The sequence below is a fragment of the Physeter macrocephalus genome, chromosome 2, assembly GCF_002837175.3.
Source record: "Physeter macrocephalus isolate SW-GA chromosome 2, ASM283717v5, whole genome shotgun sequence".
Lineage (NCBI taxonomy): Eukaryota > Metazoa > Chordata > Mammalia > Artiodactyla > Physeteridae > Physeter > Physeter macrocephalus.
The window spans coordinates 76,618,551-76,638,018 of record NC_041215.1 but is presented as its reverse complement, the minus strand read 5'-3'; the positions used below and the strand labels follow the sequence as shown (position 1 = coordinate 76,638,018).

At 35.1% G+C, this 19,468-nt stretch overlaps 1 protein-coding gene across 2 annotated transcripts in view; it reads left to right on the top strand.

The window, feature by feature from the left end:
• TLK1 (tousled like kinase 1) overlaps positions 1–19,468 on the top strand; it is a 153,519-nt gene that overhangs the window by 90,439 nt on the left and 43,612 nt on the right. For both annotated transcript variants that reach the window (XM_024122300.3, XM_024122297.3), the window contains exons 4-11: positions 1,330–1,405; positions 4,425–4,471; positions 6,165–6,260; positions 8,250–8,339; positions 9,377–9,469; positions 13,887–13,997; positions 14,112–14,248; positions 17,241–17,429. In XM_024122300.3, coding sequence (XP_023978068.1) covers positions 1,330–1,405; positions 4,425–4,471; positions 6,165–6,260; positions 8,250–8,339; positions 9,377–9,469; positions 13,887–13,997; positions 14,112–14,248; positions 17,241–17,429 — 839 coding nt within the window. The remainder of the gene's footprint in view (positions 1–1,329; positions 1,406–4,424; positions 4,472–6,164; positions 6,261–8,249; positions 8,340–9,376; positions 9,470–13,886; positions 13,998–14,111; positions 14,249–17,240; positions 17,430–19,468) is intronic.

Here is a 19,468-nt window from a genome sequence, read left to right as displayed (position 1 = left end):
CTCTGAATCTGTTATCCTGTTGGCAGAATGTCAGTGAGAGAACTTAAAATTCCCCAGATAATACTTTGGGGAACCATAGATGCTCAGTATGAGTTAGGTTGTATATTGTCATTCATACTATTTAATCACAGAACTACTTACAAGAGACATCAAAATATGGATTAAGTCCCTTCCTTGTTGGAGAACTACGTTGCCTTTAGAGATTTAAGTTGCCTTGATGTTTCATTCATTCAGATATCCTTTGTTCTGGCACCAGACATACTTGCCAAGTTTCTAGAACTTGAGGGCCCTGTGCCATTGCCTTGTGCACATTTGGTTTTAATTTTTCACTAAGCATAGCATTCTGTCAGACTGCACAAAAATTACTTGTTGTTTTAGCCTGATGGAAATACTTCCTATCAGTTAAAAGAGCAAACCTGTAATTTAAGAACAAGCCATCACGTAGGACAGGGCTCTGCAAACATTTTTTTTGTAAAGGGCCAGGTATTTAGGCTTTATGGGCCATGCAGTTTCTGTTACAGCTACTCAACTCTGCTTCTGTAGTGTGAAAGGAACTACAGACAGTACATAAATGAATGAGTGTGACTGTGTTCCAATAGAACCAAATTTATGGACACTGAAGTTTGAATTTCTTATAGTTTTCATATCATGAAATATTCTTGTTTGGTTTTTATATTTTTCAAACATTTAAAAATGTTAAAATTATGCTTAGATCATGGGCCCTGCAAAAACAGGTGGCCAGCCAGATTTGGCCATCTGGCTATTGCAGACACCTGATTTAGGATATAGTCTATGAATTTGCTTTGATTGTTGTTGGATAATAATTTTTAGGCATTTAGGTGAGTGGTTCTTTTTAGTAGGGATTGTATATATTAAGGTTTGTGTTCTGCTCTTTTTTTCTAGCCCAAGTTTATTTTACTTCTATAGAATATATATGAATAGTAGAAAACTAATGGGAAAAACATATGGTGTTTTGTTATTTTGTGGGGTTTTTTTTTGTTTGTTTTTTGCTCTATCCAGTTAAGAATTTGAAGGGCATCTTTTAAAGGCTGATTACTCTCAGATTTATCATCCACCTGAAGTCAAATTCTGTAAATGTAAATTTCAGGTAACGTGTACCAGGTCTCCTACACTTCAAATTTTAAAAATTTACACAATAGGAAATTTTATCTTTTAAATAAATTGTATGTAAGTAATTACATGTTTACATTGCATGAACGCTATTGAGCAAAATTTTTTACCTCGAAAATAAAAATGACATTTATAGTGATTGTAAAATTTTGTCTGTTAAAACTATAATTTAAAGTTCTGTTAACTTGCTTTCTGTAGACACCAGAGAAGAAACAATCGGAATCATCCAGAGGAAGAAAGAGAAAAGCAGAAAATCAGAATGAAAGTAGTCAGGGTAAGTGAAGCAAAATCTTCCTTCAGAGCCGAAGAGGGATTTACAATTAATTATTCTGGTTTTTAATCAATTAATAATTTTTTTAAAAAGTAGTGTGTTTTTGTGATTTCTATAGATACCATGTAATTTCTGCGTTAATAATAGTTTAGGAATGTACTTTGTGTAAGAAATAATAATTATATGAAATTGGAATCTTTTTGTATCACCGGTAGTTTGTTTATGGTTACTGTTTTTAGGCTTTTGACATTTCCCTTATTTTTTTAATTTGAGAATTAGAAAGAAAAGTGTCATGTCCAAACCTGACAAGCATTGCCTTTATCACCTTTCTGTTTTCTCTCTTTATATGAATTATGGTATTGAAATGGCTTCTCGTTTTTGAATAAGAACTTTATATCTTACTTTGAGATAAGTACCCAAACTTACTCATCCCTTTTATTAAAAAAAAAGAGAGACTATATAAAAATGATTGAAGTTCTTCATTAAAGCGCCATCTTTTTCTTTCCATACCTGTTCTTCATCCTTTCTTTCATACTTACATTTTGTATTACGAACTGTAAGAAAATTAGTTTCATTAGACTACACAACTTCTTATAATGGAGAAGATAGTATTGTCATTTAATTTGGCTTCTCAAAATTAAATACAATAAATTGGGCTCTTAAATCATATGTAATGATGATTTTATACATATATTACATGTTTTGGAGCCACAAAATCTAGAGCCATGAACCCATGGCTTACTAGTATTTACATGTGGCACTGGCATCAAGAAATATATTTGCAGCAGCTATCTTTGTGGAAGGAGGGAGTTGAGTCACTCTAGCACCTTTCTCTAAGTTTGTGATACTTTGTATTTCAGTCTGCCCTGAGGTCCTTTTTGATCTTAGTGTAATTTCCCCAAGTTGTGGTTAGTGGGCTTGGATTTATTTAGTTATATTAGTTATGATAGATTTAACTTCAGATTTTAAAACTCACTTTTAAAAGCAGGTCCCAAAATAGCCTGGGACTTCTAGGTTGGTTGATCCAACCTGTGTCTTTAAGAAGCCACATCTTTTTCTTTGTGGTCTGCCATCCACAGAATTGTCTGCTTTTCTCTTATGGTTTTAGGACTGTGGCCAGTTTTAATTGCATTTCCTCATTTCATCTTCCACATTTGTATTTGCTTTAGAGAGAGGCTGGTTTTCTGTGTGTTTTTCTTTTTTCCCTGTTTCTTTGATGTAGGCTTCTTTAAGTCCATAGCAAACCTCTCCTGTCATCTTCTTGGCCAGAATATGGTCATGTATACATTCCAAAACCAGTTATGTCCAAGAGAGGTATTATTGCCCTTAAAATCAGGCCCATCTCAGGACTTTCCTGGGGGCGCAGTGGTTAAGACTCCATGCTCGCAATGCAGGGGGCCCGGGTTCGATCCCTGATCAAGGAACTAAGTCCCACATGCATGCCGCAACAAGAGTTTGCATGCCACAACTAAGGAGTCCGCCTGTTGCAACTAAGACCCGGTGCAACCAAATAAATAAATAAATATTTTTAAAAAAATCAGGCCCATCTCTGAAAATGAAAATGGGGTAGAGTTCCATTTAGAAGTACATGTTGTGTGGAGAAGGCATGATACCTCAACAAAATTGCATTTCTAATCCGAAGGAAGGAAGGGGAACTAGGAACGGAGGCCAGATAGGAGTCAGCCTCCCCTGAAGTTACATCTGCTATGTAGGGGAGGGAATATTAACAGAATAAAATTTGGATTCAGTCAGGGCAAAAAAATTGGGGAAATAGTTTCTGGGTAGGCAACCAAAAAATGTCTCTGTCTTCATTAAAAAATAGCACCTCTTCAGAATCTGCAGCAAAGTTGTTACAGGCAGAAGGGGGAAGTTCTTTGGTATAAAACTTTTATAGTGCTCCCTGACCTCTGAATAAATCTGTACAAAACTAGTGTTCAAAATTTCTAGGTAGTATTTATAGTCCTGATTACTTATTAGTTTAAAAAATTTTCCCCCTACCTTGTTCCAAGAAGGAATTTGAGGTTGTTGAACTTTTAAATGTATTGTTTGTTTATCTCAGTAATGCCTGGCACATAGTAACCACTCAAGAAATATTCGTTGAATAAAATAAGTGAATGAATGTATATAAGTCAGTATTGAATTGATAAATGTATATGTTTATACTATCCAAAGCTTTTGACTCCATGCTATCATTAGTTTTTCTTTTGTAGCTTGAAGAAATTATTCAGTATAATTCTAGTGAAGGATGGATGCCTCCCATCCAAAATGCCATATTTCTTAGCAACTTCTTACTTCAATATTTATAAAACTAATGAAAAGTCCATTTTGTTTCTTTGTTATTTGTCATATTGTTTTTTGAAAAGTCCATTTTAGAGCAAAACTTTTAATTAAAAAACTGTGATCTGTAATAATTTGGATCACTATCAATATGGTCATATAAGGACAATGTTTAAAATCTAGTTTATTTTTTTTAAAAATCCTATTAATTTGGAAATACTTTTTAGAAAATCAAAACATTTTACAAAATAGCATTCATATTAAAGCATGTTATTGTCAGTTTGTTATGGTTTGTGTTGACCAAGCTTTTTTATCATTATTTACAGGTATGAATTGGTTTGTCAATTATACAGCTGCCACTTGTCTTTTTTTAATTAATTGACATGTTTTTATGAAATTATTAGCCATTAAGCAATCTGAATAGCGTAGTTTTAAAAGCAGACATCTTTTTATATGATTTATTTATTTGGTTCTCCCATAATCAGGACTTCTAAAAATTGACATGTATCTATTGAAATATTGTTTGATTTTTGGAATTCTGAAGTCGGCATCTGACCCTCTGAGGGCTCTTAATATTCTTTTGATGCCCATCACTACCCAACTAAAATATATTCTTTTTATTAAATAGATTATTTTTGTGTGTATTAGGGAAATTAAGTTTGGCACATTCTCTTTCTGATATAGTATGTGGTAGATAGCCATGACTGACTTTAAATCTATAAAATTTTTTACTTCTGTATTTTAGGAAAAAGTATTGGGGGACGTGGCCACAAAATTAGCGACTATTTTGAAGTAAGTTCATTGAGAAATATCTTCAGATCTTAATATAATTTTGCTATGGGCTGAAATAATTTGTTTGAAGCACAAAGTCAACTTTTGATTATCTACTTAATTAGAGCAGAACTTCAGTACTATGTGATGTCCTGACTTCCTAGGAATATTAAACTTTACTTTTACTTTGGTATGGCACATCATAGTTTTCAAAGTACTTTCTCCTGTATTTGCTTATATCCAGGAGATAGTCAAAGCAGGTGTTACTAGTATTCCTATTTTACAGATGAGGAAACTGAGAGCCAGAGATATAAAGTAGCCTACGTAAAGGCAAATTCTAAATGGAGGAGCAAAGAGTAGCTTTAAGTCTCCCAGCCTTTAGAATTCTTTCTGCTGTCAGTACCACAGCAACAGTTGAGCCCTGTGGATGGAGATTAAATAATGATAAAGATGTGAATCTAAGAGTCCCTGAAAATAATAAACAGTGGTAAATTTAAATTCTTACTTAGTCTGGAATGTTTCCTTTCTTCTACACAGAAACACTTCTGCCTACCAGTTTTCATTATAAAATATTAATGTGGGGGCTTCCCTGGTGGCGCAGTGATTGCGCGTCCGCCTGTCGATGCAGGGGAACCGGGCTCGCGCCCCGGTCTGGGAAGATCCCACATGCCGCGGAGCGGCTGGGCCGGAGCCTGTGCCCTGCAACGGGAGAGGCCACAGCAGAGGAAGGCCCGCATACCACAAAAAAAAAAAAAAAAAATATTAATGTGATTATTAAAACAAACATGATCTACTCAGTTGAAAAATATTTATATTTCCTTGAGAGAGAGCAGAATTTGGTGATTAGGAGAAGGGCTGTGTTTAAAAAATATATATATTTTTTATCCTCCATTGTTTTTCTTTCTTGAGTTTACAGTGTCTAAGCTAAAACTGTTGCAGACTATAAGATACACCTAATGCTCTTTAGTTGATGTCAGTCCCTTAGTGTTAATATCATTAAAAATCTTTGCCAAAGGTAGGATCAAATAAACAAATCTCAAGCGTCTTGGATGCCTACTGTGTGCTGAGTGTTACGCTAGGCGCTATAGATAAGAAATTTAGACAAAGCTCCTCCTAGGTTGCAAGAAGCTGTTTAATGAACACACTAGGAAGTCCCCATCTCTGCTGTTCATATCTATACCCTGAGATGAAGCCATTAGCAGCAAATTGTTTTCTCCTTCCATTCTTGGTTCAGAAACATGAGACTTGAGAAAGCTATGGAACAAATTAGGTTGGCTTCTCTTCATATGCAGTTAAGTCATGCACTATAATGCATGTTATGCATGTAAGAAAGGATTGATTTTTATTAGACTTTGTGCTATTAAAAAGAAGGGACTTAGTTTGTATCGTTCTTTTATAGTGCTGTGAACATTTGGATACTTAACAGATCTTAGGACTGACAGCTCTGTTTTAAGATAGTTGATTATGTTCACTACTACATGTAAACATGTTAAAGTTTCTTGGGATTAGGGATCATACTGGTTTAACAAACATAAGGGAACTGTGCTAAAATTTGAAGGAAAAATAAGACTTGTTCTTTGCTTTGGGAATTTGTCTTTGAGTCTACCACAAAAATAATAATAAGATATATTTAAATTAATTCATAATGCCATATCTAAAATAATATTTGTCTATACCTGTGTTAATAAATAGTGATGTTTCCTTTTTTCCTCAGTACCAAGGTGGAAATGGCTCAAGTCCAGTAAGAGGCATACCTCCTGCAATCCGTTCTCCTCAGAATTCACATTCACATTCCACTCCTTCCTCATCTGTAAGTTTTTACATATGTAGTCTTTGTGTCTCAGAGTTTATGTGTACTGAATGAATAACTTTTATAATTTGTCTTTATTGAGAACTTTTACATATATTAGCATTTATCTCTAAAAAAATCATTCTGTGAGATGACTTGAATTCTTTTTAATGATTTGATGCTATTAGAACTTTATTTCTGAAAATAAAATTCTTAAGTTAAAGATTTCCTGAATTAATTATAAGACGTATTCTTCGCTTTGGGGGAATTTGTTCCCCAAAGAAGTAATGTTTCTATAAAAGAATGATGGGACCAGGAATTCCCTGGCTGTCCAGTGGTTAGGACTCGGCACTTTCACTGCCGGGGCCCGGGTTCGATCCCTGGTCAGGGATCTTAACAATTAAATTTCTTAACCACTAAAATGGTAGCATAATTAATTCCTTTCTGGGAATCCTGAAATAAAGAGTAGGCAGCCATCAGCCTTGGATAATGTAGTTTGTCATAGGAGAAGGATCTTGGACCTGAAAATTGTCTTATAACTTTTTGGTTTGTTTCTAACATTTTTAAGACCTCGTTCTTTTATATGCATTTTTCTACATATTGGATTTTATTCTACTTTTTTAACTTTCATTATGTGAAAGTTCATTATCTAACCAGAAAAACAACGTTGGCTTTCAGTAATTTAAAGATGAATTAAAAATTTTAAAAAATCAGAGTATCTCTTATTTATTCAAGTACTCTGTTTTTACTTCCAGTGTCCCTTTCTAGTTCTGTCTGTAGACATATACTTCTTAATGTCTTATTCATTTTGTACCTTAGGGCACATCATATTGCCATATACTAAGTAAAGCATAAGACTGAACAATAACTTTGAGTTGTAGTGATAGCATTGGTACATGATGTAATCTGTTGCTTTCAGTGAATGTATTTTAAAACTAGTGACTAGATAAACCATGAAACTTATCAGTAAATTGATATACTACATATGGGCATGCATTAGTGTTACCCACTACTAAAAGAGTTCTGTATTAAGGTCTTTACAGTTTTACTTTTTGAACCATTATAATCTGTTCAATCTTTTTGTTTTAAAATAATGTATTTGGCCTTGTTTTAGTTAACAGATTGAAAGCATTAAATTTGCTTTTATGGTACCAGATTGTTAAGTTCCTTGAGGGCAGGGCATATATGGCTGGTTGTCTCTTTTATTGGGCTTTATAAGAGGGAGATACTTAATGCTTATTGAATAAATGGTGATTAAAAATTTTTTAAGTTCAATTATGTTTTTTTTAATTCTTTATTTTTAATTTTATTTTATTTTATTTTATTTTATTTTTTTTGTTTGTTTGTTTTTTTGTGGTATGCGGGCCTCGCTCTGCTGCGGCCTCTCCCGTTGCGGAGCACAGGCTCCGGACGCGCAGGCTCAGCGGCCATGGCTCACGGGCCCAGCCGCTCCGCGGCATGTGGGATCCTCCCAGACCGGGGCGCGGACCCGGTTCCCCTGCATCGGCAGGCGGACGCGCAACCACTGCGCCACCAGGGAAGCCCCTATTTTTAATTTTTTTAAAATAAATTTATTTATTTACTTTTGGCTGCGTTAGGTCTTTGTTGCTGTGCGTGGGCTTTCTCTAGTTGCGGTGAGTGGGGGCTGCTCTTTGTTGTAGTGGGCAGGCTTCTCGCTGAGGTGGCTTCTCTTGTTGCGGAGCACGAGCTCTAGGCACGCGGGCTTCAGTAGCTGTGGCATGTGGGCTCAGTAGTTGTGGCTCGCAGGCTCAGTAGTTGTGGCACACGGGCTTAGTTTCTCTGCAGTATGTGGGATCTTCCCGGACCAGGGCTCGAACCCGTGTCCCCTGCATTGGCAGGTGGATTCTTAACCACTGTGCCACCAGGGAAGTCCCCAATTATGTTTTGAATTATTATCCCGATAAAAACTTAAGAAATGTTTAGTTGTTGCTAAGCAAAAGCCTATTTTTTTTTCTTGCTAATGTAAAATTTTTAATATATTTTTTTAAGGTTCGACCGAATAGCCCTTCTCCTACTGCATTAGTTTTTGGGGACCACCCTATTGTACAACCAAAGCAGTTATCCTTTAAAATTACTCAGGTAAATGGTAATTAAAATTTCTTTGTATGACTTCTGAGAAACCAGTGACCAACTTTGTACACACAATTAAGATGTCTTCTCTTTGTTTTAGACATAGTCATAAAGTAAAATTCTGTATCAAGAAAGCTAATTACTAAACAAACAGAAAAAACCAGTTTGTAGGGGGTGAGAAATCGAAAGACCCAATTTACTATCAGCTTGTCCTTTGTTACACACTGGTTAAATATATATTTTAAGCAAATTAAATAAACAGAACAACCATAACATGTCAGTTCTGTTTACTGATTCATTTTGAACTTAACATCCAAGTACATATAATTGATATCTTCATGAAAGTGTTATATTTGTTATAAGTGGACATTAAAGCAGTTTGTTCCATGTGTCTGTATTTTTGTATATTCATGTATGCTACACTTATAAATCATTTGAAAATTAATCAGATATCTTTTACAGTTATTTAGTTTTATGAATTTTGAGTACTAAGGTTTTCATTTTAATTTCATACATGTGACAGTTTTTGGATTACTGAGATTAAGGATTGAAAAAGTAGATCTTCTTGCTTGCCACCTTAGTTGTGCAGTTTATTGCCGTTATACTTCTTCTTTCTGGTCATGTCCAAACTGTTGTGCGTGCATCAAAACTTCTTTCTTTGGATGATCTTTAGGCCAGGATTTATAAGTACATTGCTTTCAGTCAGCAAACAGCTTGTGAAAGTTTTTGCCATGTTCAAAAGTCAGCTAGAGTTGATAGCACAAAGCTTAGTGGTTATATTGAATTTTAATGAAGAACATATCAATATTCTAAAAATTTAAATAATTAACCTTTAAAATTTTTCTTTTTAAGTTTATAGCACTTATGCTTCTGAAGATATTAAAACTTAAAACTGCAGTAAGACTTTTTGTGCTACTCTTTACATACACACACAAACTCCGATACTTTCTTTGCTCTTTAGAATCAGAGTAAAATCTAATTTTATGTTTGCATGCAGTGATATATATATATATAATGGAGTAATAAAATAGCTTTCTTTCGTTTAGACTGACCTTACAATGCTGAAGTTAGCAGCATTAGAAAGTAATAAAAACCAGGACCTGGAAAAAAAGGAAGGTCGTATAGATGACTTGCTCAGGGTAAGTAAGAAGTCATGGAGGGGGAAAAATTTGAGTAAATTATTCAACGGTAGTAAAACTGGTGAGAAAATACTTATATTGTAAAAAAAATTCTATTACTGGAAAAAAATAAGCTTTTTCTTTTAGTGTAAGTACATAATTGAAAGTATCAACTATTAAATGATAAAAACTATTTTATTAGCTCTTTAAATGTGAATTGAGAAACAGTTGGAGAAATAGAAGTTTATAAAATTATTTTTACTTGATCAACTATCCTAAGACAGATACCCATTTCATGGTAGTTTTAAAGTTAATTGATTTTCTTATAAACCTGACTGCCATTTGACACTATACTAGAGGAAGTAACTATTGCAATTTTGTGAGATTTTCAATGGAAACTTTATAAAAAGACACATCAAAAAGTATGCCTAATAGGTGAGTAAGGGGTAAAGCAGTGGTTCTCACCCCTAGCTGCTCATTAGAATCACTGGATGGAAAGTGTGGAAGACACTTTATAAAAGTACTGATGCTTAAACTCCACCCTGAGGGTTTCTGATTAAATTGATATGACGTAGGGCTTGGGCATTGGTAGTTTTAATGGCTAATTTAGCCAACACTGAGAACCGTTGGTATAGAAACTCAATGAAACCATCATCTGTGATCATATAATTACTGATACCTTTGAAACATCCGGTGTGCCTTTCCTGGTCCCATCCCATTCACTCTCTCACATCCCTTTACCATTAACCACTATTCTAAATTTTGTATTTATTTATTTATTATGCCTTTATGTTTCTTTATAGTTATATTACATATATCTTATACATTCTTAACAACATATTATTTCACTTTATTTTTGAACTTTATATAAATTACAAAATTACACTGTTTGTACCATTTTGCCCTGCTTGTTTTCAATAAACATTATATGTGGGATTGTCATGTAATAGTTTGTTCATTTCACTGCTATATAGTAAGGCATTATATGAATATATTATAATTTATCTTTTCTGTTCTTGGTGGACATTTTATTTCTACTTTTTGCTAGTATGAACAGTTCTGCTAAGAATGTTCTTGTACATATCTCTGTGGCACATGTGGAAGAATTTCTCTATGGTATATGCTTAGGAGAGACATGGCCTGAGTATAGGGCATGCATATCTTTTTTTTTTTTTTTTTTTTTTTTTTCTTTTTTCGGTACACGGGCCCCTCACTGTCGTGGCCTCTCCCGTTGCGGAGCACAGGCTCCGGACGCACAGGCTCAGCAGCCATGGCTCACGGGCCCAGCCGCTCCAGGCATGTGGGATCTTCCCGGACCGGGGCACGAACCCGTGTCCCCTGCATCGGCAGGCAGACTCTCAACCACTGCGCCACCAGGGAAGCCCCAGGCATGCATATCTTAAACTCTACTTTATAATAGCAAATTTTTCCCAAGGTTGTTGAATCAGTTTCCATTCCACCAACAATGAGCAAGAAATAATCTTATTGCTTATTATCCTTGCCAAGGTTCATTGTAATCATATTTAATTTGGGGGTTCAATTTAATGGATGTAACAAGGTATTTGTTATTATGCATTCACTTTATTTTTTCAGCATCTTTAAAAATATTTATTAACTATTTGTATTTCTTCTGTGAGGTAAATGATCATTTTTTTTTTGCTCATTTTTCTTAATGGTTCCTGTTGTTTTTTAAATTGATACAGTTTTTTGTTGGCCATATATGTTGATTTGTCTCCCAGTGTGTGAATTATCTTTTTATTTCTTTGTACTGTCTTTTGATGATTAGTTCATTTAAAATTTATATGATTAAATATATCTTTATTTATAGTTTGTACCAAATTATTATCAAAGGTATACCAAAATAATTTGTTGTTTTTATCCCTAATATCATAAAGATGTTCTTCTATATTTTCTTTTAAAAGTTTTATAGTCTGCTTTTTCAATACAAGTTGTAAATCTCACTGGGATTTATTTTTGCATATAGTGTGAAGTAAGATTTCATTTTAATTTCTTTCTATGTAGAGAACCAGTTGTCTAGACCATGGAATTAAAAGTCCACTTTTTACTTCCAGCCCCATCATGCAATCTTGTTTTCATATACAAGTGGATCTATTTCTGTGTTCTGTGTTAAGTTCCATATTCTATTTGTGTATTCCTATACTGGTACCACAGCATCTTTTTATCATTTAGCAGTTGTCTTTGGCTGTTAGTAACAGAGAACATAAACGACAGTACTTTAAATGAGATACAATATTATTTTTTGAGAGTAGAACAGAAAGGGGGCTCCAAGTCAGAGCATGAGGGTACAGTGTCTCCTGCCCACTGAGTCACCTGCCCAAAACCAAATCCACTTGGGGATGGAGGTGGGCCCTTCCATAGCAGGCCCAGGAGGAAATGGGGCTGGGATAACCCATGGAACACAGTGCCCCTCACTAACACACCCGAGACAGGCTTTCCTTTTCTCTGCATGCTGCTCACCTCTGTGAGGAGAAGGGTGGAGGTGCAGTCTTTCCCTGGCCCCTGGGCTAGTGAGGGAGGCTGGGTGGGGCACTGCAATTGCAGCTGCTACTGCCACACTGACCATTCATCCCAGATGTGACTGAGGAGGGCCTGGAGCCTGTTCATCTGTCCAGACAGCGATGTCTACACATGTGTGGTTGGGCTGTTATCCCCCTGGACAAAGCATAAGGGGCCACGGGCCTTTGAATGGAAGGTAGTAGGTTTTGTGAAAATGCCATTTCACTGGCTGTGCTTTATTTCTGGCCAGGCAGAGCCTTGCTATTAAGCAGAGACAACTGAGCTGCTCAGGCCGTAGGTGTCCAGACAGGTTTCCATAAACAGCAGTACTTTAAATGAGACACAATATTATTTTTTGAGAGAAGAGCAGAAGGGGGCAGCCCAGGTGTGATGGCTTCACAGTGTTGTATAGGATCTTGGCTCCTTCAGTTTTTCTGCTCTTTCACCCTTAGTACATGGCCTTCATCCTGAAGATCATATCAAGGTACAAAATATTTATTAGAGTCACAGTTATGATATCTGTGTTCTTAAGCAGAAAACAGGAAGAGGAAGGAAATAAAGAATGCAACAATTCTGTGTGCAGCCTTCTTGGGTATTCTACTGAACAACTTCTGCTTACATTTCACTGACCATCGTTAGCTGCAAGGGAAGCTGGGAAATACAGTCTTTTAGCTAGACACATATCAATCCAGAATAAAATGTTGGTTTTCCATTACTATGGAAGAAGGCGAGATTTGGGTGATTATAATTACTCTAGGTTTATATTAAATCTTGATGTGTGGTTGAACAAGTATCATCTCCTTTTTGGCTATTTTTGGCCCTTTGCTGTCTTAGAGAAGTGTTAGAGTCAGTTTTCACACACATACACAATTTGTTGGGGTTCTGTTTGAATTGCATCTAATGATAAGGGTCTGATGCTAAATTCCATTTATGTTCCTCTGAAAGTATCTTTATTTTACCCTTTTCCTTGGAAAACAATTTTATTAGATACATACTTTTAGGTTGGCAGCTGTATTTTCTCCCAGCATTTTTGACGTATTATGCCATTGTCTCTTGGCTTCCACCATGATTGGCCTAGACCTATGGTTTTCAAAGAATGATCCCCAGACCAGAAGCATCAACATTACTAGAAATAAACTTTTATTTTTATTTTTTTATTATTAGAAATAATAATAAATTATTAGAAATAAAAAATTATTAAAAATAATAATTTATTTTTATTATTAGAAATAAACTTTTAGAGCCCACTCTAGAGCTACTAATTCAGAAACTGGGAATGGGTTCCAGTAATCTGTGTTCCAACAAGCTCTCCAGGTTGTTCCCTGGTGACTGACTGTACTAATCAGACTCATCTTCTGAGTTTAGAGAGAAGACCCTTGCCTGAGCGTATGGCTGCCTACAGAGTTAACAAAATTTGTATTCATATGGCCAAGAAAGATGGTGAAAATAGTTAGCTGTTGGATGGGCATCTGCAGTGTCTTCCACAAGTTTAATGGAGAAAAAAAAGATGGAAGAGAACTCACATTCATTTTTAAGTGTTAGATGCTTTGTATTACTATATTTCAGTTATTTTTAATTAAATGAGATAAAATGGTGTTACTCTGTTTTAGAAATAAGAAAACTGAGCTAAGGTTCAGGGAACTTGTTTGACTTAGCCCAGATTATATATCCTAGAGTGTGGATTTGAACCCATGGAGTATGGATACAAATTCCATGTACTTTTCCACTACACAATTAAGCAGCATATAACAGTATTATTCCCATGGTAAGTAGATGTTTTAACAAATTTTTTAGTATCATATTCAAATACTTAATCTTATTAATCCTTCTCTTTATGAAATTTGTTCAAAATGTATAAATATTCTTAAATGTCTTATATACACAAATTGTAGACCTTTTTCATCGTCTACTTATGTTGTAGGCTAATTGTGATCTCAGACGGCAGATAGATGAACAACAAAAATTACTTGAAAAATACAAAGAACGATTAAATAAGTGCATATCAATGAGCAAGAAACTACTTATCGAAAAGGTAAGTTAAAAGTTCAATAAATTTTCCCTCTCCTTTCACTAGCCCCTTTTACCATGTATGCTTTTAAAATTTAAATTAATAAAATTGAATGATGATTTTTCTTCCTTTTTTCAGAGTACACAAGAAAAACTGTCAAGCAGAGAGAAGAGTATGCAAGACAGATTACGCCTTGGGCATTTCACGACCGTTAGACATGGTGCTTCATTTACTGAACAATGGACAGATGGTTTTGCATTTCAGAATCTTGTAAAGTTAGTCACTCTTACATTTTAAAAAATTTAGTATTCTTTTGGGTTTTCATTACTTTCAAAGATTATAGATTTGGAATTATGTTCTACATCTACTCCTTACTACTCTTTGAAATCAGAATTTAATACATTTGAAAGGAACATAGAACAGGCATTACAATTTTAGCTTTAGCAGACTTCTTGATTAGTTAGCATTCATCTGTACAGTATGATGTATTATTCTAAATATGACTTTTCCAGAACATAAACTGACCTAGCTTTTTATAGGTTAGTTGGGAGAGAAATTTTTAAAAGTTTGAACTTTCATTAGAAGATTTATATCTATATATCTTGGGATTTTTCTGCTTAGTTCTCCCCCCACCCCACCCCCATTCCCCAGTCCTTACTTCAGCACTTGCCTGCTCTCCATTCCTATGGAAAAGACATGAACATTTTCTCTGCAGCCTCAGACATAGTAACTCATAAGTCAGTTGAACTGAGCATGTGGCTTTAGCACTTCTGAGGTAAACTTTAAAATGGAGAAATCGTTGTTGCCATGTTTTCTTGAGTTCAGATGGTGGTAGCTAAGGGTAGGTTGACTGTTTATGTGTTGAGCCGGGATCTATGCTCCTCCTTTTGTTTTTTGTGGGTTTTTTTAGCTGGAAAACTTTTAAAAACCTTTAAAGCAAGAGTGGTGCCAGCATCTAAATCAGCTTTCCCAGAGTCAGTCCAGTTAAATGGAAAATGGAGGCAAAGCTTTATTTCACATAGTATCACTTAAACACTGCTGTTTCAAACACTGGTTCCCAGGACTTAAGCACAGAATGGTCTTCTCTCTATCTCCAGAATGGTCTTCTCTCTGTCTCAGTTGATTTATCCAGCTTCTGTTCAACACAGCTGTGTTGGGTGTGAGGTATACTATAATGAAGGACAGTGTCTTTATGATGGTAGGAAGTTTGGGTTTTAATTCTGTGGATAATAGGAAGCTCTTACAGTCTTATGTGTGGTGTTTGGGGTCAGATTTGAGTTTTAGAAAGGTAGCTGGTGGTGATGTGGGAATAATATTGGAAAGAACATAGATTGTTGACAGTTCAGTTGGAGAAGCATCCAAATGAAAGGTGATAAGGCTTGAGCTAAAATATTAACAGTAGAAATGGAGAGTAGGAAATACAGTTGAGATAGAACTTATAATTTTCGAGTGTTTTTCTGAGCTACTAAACCCAGATCTACAGTTGTCCTGGTAATGAATAAAAGAGAAGTTTATATAATATACTTAAATATGAACTAAAAATATGAATTTAAAATATAAACTCTGCTGTTTGTTAAAATTTCTCCATTGAGCTGTCAAAAAAAGAGTAAAATTGGAGCTTCTGGGTTGGTGAACATGTAGAGATTTGGGGAGGGTATCAGGCTCAGAGAGAGCATGGAAACTCCATGTCTTCTCTCCATACCTTGCCCTATGCATCTCTTCCATCTGGCTATTTCTGAGTTGTATCCTTTTATAATAAAGCAGTAATCTAGTTTTTAAAAAATTAACTTGCATTTCTTATTACTAATAAGCATTTACTGATGGCCTACTGTATGTTGTTACATATACATATTTTATATCAAGCAGTTGATATTTATCAGTGTATATCAAGCTATATATCTGTGATATAACCCAAAGTAGTTGGAGGATGAGAAGAGAAGTAAATAAAAATTAGTAATATATTAATAATCTCTAAAATGTAGGTCATTACTGAATAATCAAGGATTAGGTATATATCCATTCCAGTAATTCTTTTCTTTCATTATTTCAGTAGGTTATTGCTGTTTATTTTCATTAATAACATCTTGATTGTACCCGAAACTAGCTTTAAAATTAATTTTTAAATAAATTGAAATTATTTATAACCACTTCAAGGAGAAAACTGGATTAAAGTCTCATTCTAACTTTGCTATTCTTGAGATTTTTCTCCACCGTTTTACTCTTTTACCTAGGTGATTCTTGATTCTTTCCCTCCTACCATGTTCTGCTACTACCTGGCTAGAACCATAGAACCATAGGACAAGGAAATGCATGTAAAACCAATTCTTCGTCAGCAGAGTAGAAGTTCTCTAGTTCTGGTTTGAATAGGGGTGGGGGAGCAAGGAATTGAAATATTTGACTTGTTCTAAATCTGAGTATTACCACCATGTAGAGTCTTAAATTTTTTCCTAGTGTGGTGAGGTGACCTAAGAGGGAACATAATTATATTAGAACAAGCTTAAGGTGTTGTATGATGGGATGGTTTTAAAAAGCTTCAGTTGGAAGCAGTAATATTTTTACTTATATTAATTGCCCATTTTTCAAAGCCATGTAAATTTTTCTTGCTGTTTTCTCTTTTAAGTGTCAAAATTCTTTTTTTCTTCCTAAATTTCTGAGGTCAATTTTTGTTTCATTTCAAAATATCACCTGCCTATTCCCAAAATTTGACAGCGATACATTTAGAAAATAACACTCTATTAAATTCACATTTGTGTTTTGTAAGTTTTTCTTTAAACAGTAAGTAATGAGATGCATGTGTAAAACCTACTCTTTAACTCTGTTCTTTTTTTTTTTAATAGCTCATTTATTTTATTCAACAAATATTTATTGAATGCCTAGCATGTGCCAGTCACTGTGCTGGGCACTAAGGGTATAAAATAGTTGTGGTCTCTATTCTCATGGAGTGATTTAGTCTAACCAGACACATTCTGATCAAGTGTTTGTAGGAATATTTGTTAGAAAAGAGGAGGGTGGGGAGCTACAAGGTACTATGAAATTACATGTGGCAACACATCTTTTTCTAGTTCAGGGGGTTTAGGGAAGACCTTATTCAGAAATGAATGTTTCAAATGAGACGTGGACAATGAGAAGGTGTTGCTTCACAAGGGTGGGACCATAAGGTTACAAATTTATATTATATGATTTTTCATGTTTAACTAATGTATTTTCATGTTTTAACTGTGAAAAGTAATGGAAGGTTAATTTTCTTTTACGTTTATTTTTATGCAGGCAACAAGAATGGGTGAATCAGCAAAGGGAAGATATTGAAAGGCAAAGGAAACTTCTAGCCAAACGCAAACCTCCCACAGCTAATAATTCTCAGGCACCCTCTATCAATTCTGAACCAAAACAAAGGAAAAACAAAGCAGTCAATGGAGCAGAAAATGATCCCTTTGTTAGACCAAATTTACCACAACTGTAAGCCTGCATTTAAAATTTTCCTTTTATTAAATTGTTGCCAGTGAGCATGAATGTTAGTAATGGATGTTATTTTTAAGTAAGTAGTAAAAATCATTATGGCCAGGAAGGAAGGCAGTATTGAAAAAATTTACTTCTAAAATAATAATAAGCCCCCAAATCTGAATTCTACCTAAGTGGAGATTTACTAATCCTCTTTTAAAATGAAGACTTAGGTAGCTAAGAAGAGGCTGGAATCCACTTTTTCTTCCATGTCTGAATGATGGAGTCAGTTATCAGTTTTGATTATTCCAATTCAACATTCCTGTTAGTGTTCCTTTTTCTGAGAGAATGTTAAGTAATCTCAACCTATGAAAGCAGCACATTCAGAGGTTATAGGTATTGTTTTTCCCCTTTCTGCTTCTCTTTGTTTTCTAGATTTTCTGCTTTAATGATGAATTACTTTTTATAATTCAAAAGTCGAAGACATTTAAAAAAATTGTTATGTGCTTATCATAGGAAATTCAGAAAATATGAAAGAACATAATGAAACAGTACAGACCTTGATCCCGTCCCACAGAGAACACCATTGTTAGAATTTCAGTGTATAGATGCAACCTAATTTATATAATTTTTCTGTTCTATAAGACCTTATATAAGTTCATGTGAGTAGAAAACACATACACACACCCTCCGTTTTATATTTAATATGTTTCTTCTTTGTTGAGAAATAATGTTTCATCTATGCTTTGAAGCCCATCCCCTGCTACATCAGGGACCTCTTCTATTGATACCTCCTTTATTTTACATCTTCAGCCTTTTGCTCTGTACTGGTTCCTTCCTTTTAGAAAAGAAAACAAAACAAAAAAATTCTCCCTCAATTTAAATCCCTCCAGTCTCCATATTCTGTCATCTTTATAACTAGGTTTCCTGAAAGACTTGCCTGTGCTTGCAGTCTCTTCTGCCTCACTTTCCAAATCTCTCCTTTCTTAACTGAAATTGTTCTTTTAAAGATTATCTCCTTGATGCTAAATACCATAGACATTTGAGTCTTTAACTTGGCAGCATTGGATATTGTTGACTTTTTCCCAAAAGGCTCTTTCTTGCCTTAGTTTTTGAAATAACCTGTTCTCCTAATTTTCATTTTAACTTATCTGGCTACATCTTCTCAGTCTCTTCTTCAGACATCATTTACCTTACCAATTTGTAAAATGTAGGATTTTAAGAATCTGTCCTAGGCCATCTTACTTCTTACTGTATGTATTCTCCTTGAGTATTAGCTACTCCTAAGGTTTCAGTTAGCATGTATATCCTGCTGACATCCAAACTTTTGTCTCCAGCCCACTTTTCTCTCTTGAGTATCATCAGATGTTTGTATCTCAATCTTGAATGTCATATCCTTGCTTAGTTGATATTGATACTTAAATGCCTCACAAGAGCCTTTAATGCAGCCTGTTCAAAACTGTATTTACTAAACACACAAAATAAAAGCTGTGTTTATTTTTATCTTTCCCGTTTCAGTCCCCCCAACACCCCCTCTTTTTCTCTCTCTCTCCACACAGACACCCCACCCCCCCACACACACGCGCACACCCCTTGCCACCTCCCGTGTTTTTTCGATTAGTACATGGTACCACCATCCTCGCAGTTCCACATGCCAGAATTCTGGTTGTCACTCATAGCTTTTTGATCAAGATTCCATTTATTTTTCTTAATCCATTTTCATTTTATTTTCCATTAACAGGTGATGATAATCTCATATTTTGAAGTCTAAAATGTACGTCCTTCTTTAAGCCTTTCCTAATTTTTGGAGGGGTTGTTGTAAGTTGGAATTAAATCCTTTGGCTCTTGATATTAAAAAATGACAACAAACGATTTACTTTTCATAAATTAGTAAATTTGTTGCTTTAAAAAGGGTAGATGGGGGGCTTCCCTGGTGGCACAGTGGTTTAGAGTCTGCCTGTCGATGCAGGGGACACGGGTTCGTGCCCTGGTCCGGGAAGATCCCACATGCCGCGGAGCGGCTGGGCCCGTGAGCCATGGCCACTGAGCCTGTGCGT